The sequence below is a fragment of the Denticeps clupeoides genome, chromosome 20 (assembly GCF_900700375.1).
Source record: "Denticeps clupeoides chromosome 20, fDenClu1.1, whole genome shotgun sequence".
Lineage (NCBI taxonomy): Eukaryota > Metazoa > Chordata > Actinopteri > Clupeiformes > Denticipitidae > Denticeps > Denticeps clupeoides.
Window position 1 is genome coordinate 11,476,223 of NC_041726.1, and position 9,937 is coordinate 11,486,159.

Sequence of the window (9,937 nt, forward strand, 5' to 3'; positions counted from 1 at the left end):
TCCCTTTTTTGGACCATCCTCTGAAGTGAAGTGAAGTGAAGTGATTGTCACATGTGATACACAGCAGCACAGCACATGGTGCACACAGTGAAATTTGTCCTCTGCATTTAACCCATCACCCTGAGTGAGCAGTGGGCAGCCATGACAGGCGCCTGGGGAGCAGTGTGTGGGGACGGTGCTTTGCTTAGTGGCACCTCAGTGGCACCTTGGCGGATCGGGATTCGAACCGGCAACCTTCTGATTACGGGCCCGCTTCCTTAACCGCTAGGCCACCACTGCTCCCTCTGTGAACCCTAGAAATGAATGTGCTTGACAATCTCAGAAGATCAGCAGTTTCTGAAATACTCAGACCAGCCCGTCTGGCACCAACAGCCATGCCACGTGAAAAGTCACTTAAATCACCTTTCTTCCCCATTCTGACGCTCGGTTTGAACTGCAGCGGTTCGTCTTGACCATGTCAACATGCCTAAATGCATTGAGTTGCCACCACGTGATTGGCTGATGTGTAATTTGCATAATCGAGCAGTTCACCAGATGTGCCTAACAAAGTGGCCGGTGAGTGTTTATCAGTGATGTAACCTGGGGTCATGGGGTCTTGGGGTCTTTCAAGCATCAGACACCCACGCCTTTTCGACTCGGCCGGGGTTGCTCTGCCAGAAGCAATTGCCCTCGAATCAGCCCTATTTATTTCTGCGGCTTCAGTTCGTTTGATCTGCACAGAATGTCAGACATAGAGTGTGCGCGTTTACTGCGGTGTTTACGACTACTCGAATTATGGGCGTGGCGAAACTTGCACGCAGATGGTGCTCCTCCAACTACTCCAAAATTGCAATGGCGCGCTTCAAGTTCATCGGTAAGTAATTACCGTGAGCGGATCTAACTTTTAAGGTAAGAACAATGAAAATGTAAAAAGTACCGCTGCTCCTGTAAGCTTGTATCGTCTTGTATCGTCCCTCCAGACATCGGCGTGAACCTGACGGACCCCATGTTCAGGGGCGTTTACAGAGGGAGCAGGAAACACCGAGGTAGTCCGTCTATTAAACGCCGCTCTGCGCGGAGTTCTGCGGGCTTATCCGCTTCTCGCTGCTTTGTTCCCCCCCAGATGACTTTGACGACGTCGTTGAAAGAGCTGCTGCGGCGGGAGTGCAGAAGGTAACGCGGGGCGGAGGCAGAACATCCACAGCACAGTTCATCACAGCGCACTGATCTCCATCTTTTCATCGTCACAGTTCATGATCACAGGAGGGAACGTCGAAGACGCCAAGGAGGCCCTTAAATTATCCGAATCGAGAGGTTATTACCTTTTTTTTCTACATATTGTGGTGTTTACCATGAATCACACAGTATCACAGTAATCACACAGTAACACACTCGCCTATGAACCAGAAGACCCAGGTTCAAACCCCACTTACTACCATTGTGTCCCTGAGCAAGACACTTAACCCTGAGTGTCTCCAGGGGGGGACTGTCCCTGTAACTACTGATTGTAAGTCGCTCTGGATAAGGGCGTTTGGTAAATGCTGTAAGTGTAAATGTCTCAGTTGCGGTATTTTTCCCCTGCGCCTACCCTGCCCCGGGCTAGACGACTTTTACTGCACTGTTGGCTGCCACCCAACCCGCTGTAATGAGTTCGAGCAGAACGGCGCCGATAAGTACTATGCATCGCTGAGGGAGCTGGCGATGGCGAACAAGGCCAAGGTGGTGGCCATCGGTGAATGTGGACTCGGTACGCTGCATCCTCATATACACTTATATCTCATCGAAATAAATTGATTGAATTAAATACCACACTACCTTCCTGTTCGGCACAGATTTTGATCGGTTGGAGTTTTGCGCAAAAGAGACACAACTGAAGTGAGTTTCTTTCACCCATGATGACTGTTGATATAATGTTAGGATTCATTATTAAATATTATTTTGATCCATTAATATCTATCCTTCTGTTTTCAGATATTTTGAAAAGCAGTTCGACTTGGCTGAAGATACCAAACTGCCAATGTTCCTCCACTGCAGGAACTCGCACAAGGAATTTCTGGGTTTGTTTCTGATGTATTGAGATTTATTCTTGATTTTACGTTATATTTGTGTTGCATGATTGTTTGAAATGGTTTTACATTGTTGACAGAAATCATGAAACGAAACAGGGACCGCTGTGCAGGTGGTGTGGTAAGAATAAATTAAACATACAATTATACACAAAATCTGACTAAAATTTCAGCATAGTGGCATGGAAAAAGGTGGATACGTGGCCCTATGACATAAAAGCAAAATGTATCATTACTCTCCATTACTGTGTGCAATTGTTATTGTATATATTGTATTTCACTTTGTCGCTTCAGTTCATTGCCGTTTTTGAACAGTAGTGATTAACCACATTATTAATTCTGTAGGTGCATTCTTTTGATGGGACCAAGGAAGATGCTGCTGCTCTCATTGACTTGGATCTTTACATCGGGATCAATGGCTGGTGGGTTGCTGAGATATCATAATGACATAATTAGGTCATTTAATACTACTGTTATATCATTATAATATCATTATTATGAAATTGTACAGTTCCTTGAAAAGTGAGGACAATCTAGAGGCAATGAAATCCATCCCTACTGAAAGACTCATGATAGAAACAGGTTGGTGGCTACTTTTCCTCCAGAGAAAAAAACAACCACGTATTTCACACAAACCGTAGATAAGTGTGGATATCCTTGGATGTTTCAGATGCACCTTGGTGTGGTATAAAGAACACCCATGCAGGAGCAAAATCAGTCAAAACCACGTTTCCCACAAAGAAGAAATGGGAAGCAGGATATTGTTTGAAGGACAGGAATGAGCCTTGCCATATTATGTAAGCATGAACATGTTGTAACTCTTTATGTATAAGGATACAAACCGTAATCTTCCCAAGGAGTAATGCTGATAATCTTTTATTTCTCTTGTGCACAGACAGGTATTAGAAGTCATGGCTGAAGCCAGGACCGAGGACCCACTGGAGTTGGCCGACACCATTTATGAGAACACAGTGAAGGTGTTCTTCAGAGAGACGGACTGAAGCGCATCTTTCACTTACAGGACGTGCAGTTTTTCATTCTTCTTAAACCTGGTTTTGAGTAGTTTAAACAGGTCATATGAATTGAAACCTCAATCGATGATGTCGATCTTGGGAAAATGTTGCCATGTGTAAATTACAAGCAGTTCAAACTGCCGCACCTACTGTTGAATAAAACTGTTTTATAGCCGGGAGAACGTGGAATAAGACAAACTCCTCATAGTTTCTGTCTTTTATCCCGTCTGTCCAAGGCAAGGTTGGTATTTGGAATTACTGCCTCGAGAACCTCAACCTGACAGAATAAATATGGGCAACAAATGGCCTAAACATCTAAATGTCTCTCCAGCCTGTTTTTTAACAGGCCCATTGACTGCAGGTACCAGTTACCTCACAGTCTTGACTGGGATAAGTGGAAAAAATCCTCTTGTGTTTGATCATGTCTCGGCAGTGGCCGCGTTTATGCCCCTGATAATGCTGTTCTAAAGGTTTGCAGTGCTAAACCAATGGAATCTTAAATTAAATTACATTTAAACTGCATGTTTTCAGAAGAAAGGTACTGTTGTATTCATGTCTGCCATCTGCTTATAGTCGCCATCCACCTTAATTTTAATAACGGTTTAATGGATTTGCCTGTGGCGTTATAGCGTGACTCATCTCAACGAATCCTTTTGTTACTTTCACTACACCAAAAACCAGTTTGAGTTATTACATGTCTTGTCTTGTCTTTTTTTGGTTAAGATATAAAATGATTGTCCAATACAGTTTATTTTAGTCAATCTGGTACAAATATATCAGATTTAAACTGGGCTACATGAAGCATAGCATAACGGGACACGGGCAGTGCAATAGTAACATTTAACAAAAAACGAGACAGACAGCACTAAACTAGTGAAATTAATGATAAATGTGACAAAAAAAGTGCATAAACTGCTGTGCAAAATAGAATGGTGCATTAATAGATAATATTGCAATATAACAGGTAGTGTGTGTTAGTCTGAAGTGAAAGTGATTGTGAAACACTGCAGCACAGCACACGGTGACACAACGAAATGTGTCCTTTGTATTTAACCATCACCCTTGGTGAGCAGTGTGCAGCCATGACAGGCGCCCAGGGAGCAGTGTGTGGGGACTGTGCTTTGCTCATCGGCACCATGGCGGATCAGGATTCTGATTACGGGGTCGCTTCCTTAAACGCTAGGCCACCACTGCCCCGTAACAAATGAAGGCACCGCTGGGATTCAAACCCAGGATCGCCTGTTTACTAGACAGGCACTTTATCCAACTAAGCCACGGTGCTAAAGCCACTGCAGAAAGTGGAAAGTCCCTGAGGGTTCAGGTGCCTGATGGCCTGTGTGATGAAGCTGTTGCCGAGTCTGGCAGTGGGTGCCCCAATGCTTTGGTACCTTTTTCCAGATGGCAGGAGGGTGAAGAGTGCACGTGAGGGGTGTGAGTCCTTAATAATGAGTTACATGTGATGGCATTACTTAATTACAAAAAGAATAGTAATTAAATTACAGTTACTTACTGAAAGAGTTGTGATTACAATTTTATTTAAAAATGTATATTGTATAGAAATCCATGCCAATATCCATGTGAAGTGGACACTGAATGTGATGAGTCACTTGTCCTGACCTCAAACATGTTGGAGCTGGACTGTTAAAGTCGTTATCTGCAAGTAAGGGACAGGTGACAGTATTTCCATTGCTAGTCCGTGTCCACCATTATAAAGCAAAAAGATGTCAGGAAAAGAATGAAACACTCCGAATGAACAAAAATTATTGACGTATACTGCTTCTGAACACACCATGGTCAAAGACCTTCCAGTGAACGGGTGCTGGTTTACCTGGGCGAAGAAGGATGAAGAAGGATCCTTCTGGGCAAGAAGGATCCCCAACTGACTGTAAAGTTGTTCAATGTTCTTGAATGTTAAATATTTGATTTAGCAGTGGTTTAAGTGGCTTACAGTAAAATGAGGCCTGAAGTCAACCATCGTGTCCCTGAGCAAGACACTTAACCCTGAGTGTCTCCAGGGGGACTGTTCCTGTAAATACTGATCGTATTTACAGGATCGTCAGATAAATGCCGTGAATGTAAATATTTGGTTTTCCTCATTCAGCTGCTTCTATTAAGGGTTACAGAGCGGATCAACCAGTCTGGTTGGTAAAAACTGGCAAATGTTTTACAGCGGATGCCCTTCCTGATGCAACCATCCCCATTTTACATTGAAAAGTATCTCAATGTAATTAGTTATATTACTTTTTTTTTTATTACATTTTAAATAGTATTGTGTATCAAATTACATTTCTTAAGTAGTCTGAATACATACCGTTGTATTGTTATTGACATTATCTAATAGTTATAGTTATAACTGAGTAAACCATAAGCAACCAAAGACCATGTTCAGTTTTCACTGAAGATTTGCAAATAGAACAAAATATTTGTTTCGCTCTATGAAACTTTTATGTTTACATTTACATTTACAGCATTTATCAGAGTCTTGCTCAGGGACTTATGCAAGATGGGTATGCATGGTATACATTTCTATGCCATACCACCACATGGTTTTTAGGTGTACTCACAACCAAATCTCATAATATTTTATACAGTATTTAATCCTAAACCTTGCAAAAAATCACACTAATCTCTGACCCTGTCAGAGGTGAAGTGAAGTGTGTGAAGTGATTGTCACTTGTGGTACACAGCAGCACAGCACACGGTGCACACAGCAGTGTGTGGGGATGGTGATTTGCTCAGTAGCACCTTAGTTGTACCTTGGCGGATCAGGATTCAAACCGGCAAACTTCTGATTATGGGGCTGCTTCCTTAACTGCTAGGCCACCACTGCCCCAATAGGGCAGGGCAGGTTTCCCTTGAGAAAAGGATGATTTTGATCAACTAAAAATTTCTCTGAAATATTTACATGGAATATATACTCTAAAATATATTATTTTAATTAGACACTGTTAAAAAAACAATCCTAAAGTCGTGACACCATTAAGGAACGTCACTTCCTTACACTGCTAGATACTGACGTCACACGCATCCGATAGAACTACGACGATGCTCCACGGTGCCCATTAACACGAGTGCGAATGGCCGATCTATGTCTGTATTTCTATACCCGCGACGCCCCGTTAAAAGGCTTCATACTTCCGCGTTCTTCGCATAGCAACAGGAGGAAAGCGAAGATGGCGGACAGCGGCAGTCCAGCGAAATAATGCCTTGCGGAGTTTCCTGAACGGACGTTCCCGAGGAGCCCCGAGACTCGTCGGACGGGAGCAGGGGCCCGAATCGCGCACGGTCCTCCGGGACGACGGCGGCTCCTGTCATGGCGTCGGCCAACGTCCGAATCGGCCAGCAGGCCTTGGCCGTGCTGGATGTGGCGCTCCGTGTGCCCTGCATCTTCATTATCGACGCCATTTTTAACTCTTACTATCAACCCGCGACTGGATGGGCCGGGGCGGCCGGAAATGTTTTAATTAGGCTTTTGGGTAAGACGTGACGCTTCCTGTTCGATTGAGATGATTGAAGCCCACTGTCCTTCCGCCGCAGCCGCGGGCACGTTGCTAACTTTCGGCTAAATTAGCTCCGCGGCTAACTTACGCAGAGCCGACAGCTGTCAAACCGCGGCGCCGAAAAGCTGATTATCCGCAGCGGGCCTTCATTCCCCCCCAATACAACCCGAGCACAAGTCATGTTATATTCCGCTCTGTTCACGTGTAATAAAGTGTAATAAAGTGCTCACTTCACTGTTCGGCCTGTTTCCGTCAGCAGTTAAGAAATTAACCTATTAATCGATAAAAAAAGCTTATTTTCTACAAAAAAGGTCATCATTTATGAACTCTTATCAGTTGTCAGTGTTTACCCTGAGTGATTAAATCAGTGCGTGTGAGGAACTCTGTTAATTGCAGTGATCAGGAGGAGGAACCAATAATTTACTCCCAATCTATTCCTTTCAGTACTTTATCATGATCTTTTGTAGCAGGTATCTCGATTAGTATTATAAGCAACTGTCCTGCAATGTACTGATTATCGCAGTGATCTCGTGGTTCTCCCGAGCGGTGTATCCACATTATAATAACGCCGCTCCATCCTCAGTGATTCTCATGGTTATTAACTGTGTTGTTAATTATTCTTAATCTGATGTGAAAACGAGGTTGAAATAATGAATCTCGTCGCTTTTTTTTGTTGCCCGTAGGAGTTCTGGCTGCGAGCGTGGTTCTGGTCCTGTCCCAGAAGTCCCTCTTCAAGTTCTACACGCTGCTGCTCGCCGTGCTCCTGGGGGCCGCCGCCGTGCTGATGAACTATTACGCTACGTCACACGTAGACTTTTACAGCGCCTACTACGAAGCGGCGCTGGGCTTCCAGCTGCTGCCGCGCAGCGGCCCCACGCTCTGGCTGGGCGTGGCGGTCGTCCAGCTGGTGTTCGGCACGGGCTACATCGTGCTGCTCAACGTGCGCTCCGTATTGGCCGCGCTGGTCATCCTGGACATCATGCTGCCCCTGTGGGGCCTCGTCATGGAGCTGCCCGTGGACGTGCGGCAGCTGGTGGCGGTGGCCTCCGGCCTCGTCCTGGCCCTCAACACGGCCGCGTGCCTCGTCCTTAAGCTCAAGTGGTTCTACTACTCCTGCCGGTACGTCTACTTGCTGGTGCGCCACATGTACCGCATTTACGGCGTGCAGCTGCTGGTGGAGGACACGTGGAAGAGGATCCGCTTCCCCGATGTGCTGCGCGTCTTCTGGCTGACCCGCATGACCGCGCAGGCCGCCATTCTGGTGTACGTGGTGAGGACGGCGCGCCACGGCGGCGGCGAGCAGACCTACCTGACGTGGGACGTCTTTTGGGACCTGGTCAGCAACTTGATCATCAGCGGCTGCGACTCCACGCTGACCGTGCTGGGCATGAGCGCGGTCATCTCCTCCATCGCGCACTACCTGGGCCTGAGCATCCTGGCCTTCATCGGCTCCACGGAGGAGGAGGACAAGCGGCTGGGCTTCGTGGCGCCCGTCCTGTTCTTCATACTGGCCCTGCAGACCGGCCTGAGCGGCCTGAAGCCGGAGGTGAGGCTGATGCGGCTCAGCCGCAACATGTGCCTTCTCCTGACCGCCATCCTGCACTTCATCCACGGCATGACCGACCCGGTCCTCATGTCCCTCAGTGCCTCGCAGGTGTCCTCCTTCCGCCGCCACTTCCCCGTGCTGCTGGTGTCGGGCTGCCTGTTTGCGTTGCCTGTGCTGCTGTGCTACGTGCTGTGGCACCGCTACATCCTCAGCACCTGGCTGTTCGCGGTCACCGCGTTCTGCGTGGAGCTGTGCCTCAAGGTCATCGTCTCCCTCACGGTGTACGTCCTGTTCATGGTGGACGGCTTTTACAGCGTCCTCTGGGAGAAGCTGGACGATTACGTGTACTACGTCCGATCCACCGGCAACGTCATCGAGTTCATATTTGGCGTGATAATGTTCGGGAACGGCGCCTACACCATGGTATTCGAGTCCGGCAGCAAGATCCGGGCCTGCATGATGTGTCTCCACGCCTACTTCAATATTTACCTGCAGGCCAAGAACGGCTGGAAGACGTTCATCAACCGGCGGACGGCTGTCAAGAAGATCAACTCGCTCCCCGAGATCAAGGGCGCCCAGCTGCGCGAGATCGAAGACGTGTGTGCCATCTGTTACCAGGAGTTCACCACGTCGGCCCGCATCACGCTGTGCCACCACTACTTCCACGCTCTGTGCCTGCGGAAGTGGCTCTATATCCAAGACACGTGCCCCATGTGCCACCAGAAGGTCTACATCGACGAGGACTCCCGCGACCGGGCGGCCTTCTCCAATAACAACGGCTTCGCCGCTCCTGGGGACAATATGGACGGCTTCGCGGAGCCCAGAGGGCCCGAGGCTGCTGATGCTGCTGGGCCAAACCCTGACAATGAACTTCTGGAGGACAACGACAGTATTGAGTACGATGAGGAAGAGTGGGGCACACAGAATGGCACAACACCTATAGAGGAGGACTATATTAATGATGATACAGACTCAAGCGGGGACTGACAGTAGAAAACAAAAAATATATATATATTTTTCCGCTTAAATAAAAATAAATATATATTTAAGTTAAACCATCTTAATTTTGAACATCAGGGATGTCATAATATTTTATTTTTTTTTTTTTTTGGGTCTGTGTTTTCTCCCTTGAAGGGCTTGTCCAGGTTTAAATTGTCGGTAGAAGTGATTAATTAGCCATCGGGCACAGAGAAGTCTGGTTCATCAAGAGAGCACATTCCTTGTTCTTTTTCAGGAGGGACGTCAGTGTTTTTGTGAGTTGGCCGTTAGCCCAAGACGGGGCTGAGACCCCAACCTAGGGGCGCGGCTGAGAAAGGTTCGCAAAAGAACCAGGTTCGATTAAAATGTGACTTGCTACTGTAATCACAGATATACCTCTATCATTACTACTGGTCTCTTGTGTGACCTTGCTCAAATTGTGTACGTTATTGTACATGTAATTAAAAAAATACACTTTACCTTGAACAAAAAAAGATAAGGTAGTATTGCAGAGAGTTTACTTTCTTTCCTGCATGTTTTAACAAATCATAATAGTAATTTTGGTGTCGGTGCTGCAATACATTTTTTTTATATTGCAGATTGCCTTTAAACAAACCATGATATGTTTATGTTGGCTTAGTTAATTGATTGTAATTTAATCCAAATTACAGATTTTTTTTATATAAAACGAGCAATGTGTTTATTTAAAACATACTAAGTTATGACTGGCAACGTACTTTTATTTTATCTGCTACAAACGTACAGGTGGTTTTCTGTAATGGAACCTGAGATTAAAATTGATTTAGTAAGTAATTTACGGTAAATAATCAACGTGAGATCAAGTTATTATTTTAT

The 9,937-nt window shown here is 46.0% G+C and overlaps 2 protein-coding genes across 3 annotated transcripts; both read left to right on the forward strand.

Moving 5' to 3' along the window:
* The first annotated feature begins 783 nt into the window (after window positions 1-783).
* Window positions 784-3,364, forward strand: LOC114770364 (putative deoxyribonuclease TATDN1). Of its 2 annotated transcripts, none has more exons than XM_028964226.1 (12): window positions 784-853; window positions 960-1,025; window positions 1,103-1,152; window positions 1,230-1,293; window positions 1,583-1,726; window positions 1,812-1,854; window positions 1,951-2,036; window positions 2,126-2,166; window positions 2,391-2,467; window positions 2,557-2,627; window positions 2,716-2,842; window positions 2,941-3,364. In XM_028964226.1, exons 1-12 carry the CDS (start codon window positions 832-834, stop codon window positions 3,044-3,046), a joined length of 897 nt encoding a protein of 298 aa, XP_028820059.1. In that variant the 5' UTR covers window positions 784-831; the 3' UTR covers window positions 3,047-3,364. The 2 variants fall into 2 exon arrangements, with proteins under 2 accessions (XP_028820059.1, XP_028820060.1); XM_028964227.1 differs by having other exon boundaries at window positions 2,945-3,364.
* Window positions 3,365-6,214: 2,850 nt separating this feature from the next.
* Window positions 6,215-9,769, forward strand: LOC114770379 (E3 ubiquitin-protein ligase RNF139-like). The gene is made up of 2 exons (XM_028964267.1): window positions 6,215-6,534; window positions 7,242-9,769. The coding sequence occupies exons 1-2, from the start codon at window positions 6,372-6,374 to the stop codon at window positions 9,089-9,091; spliced, it is 2,013 nt and encodes a 670-aa protein (XP_028820100.1). The 5' UTR covers window positions 6,215-6,371; the 3' UTR covers window positions 9,092-9,769.
* Window positions 9,770-9,937: the final 168 nt, after the last annotated feature.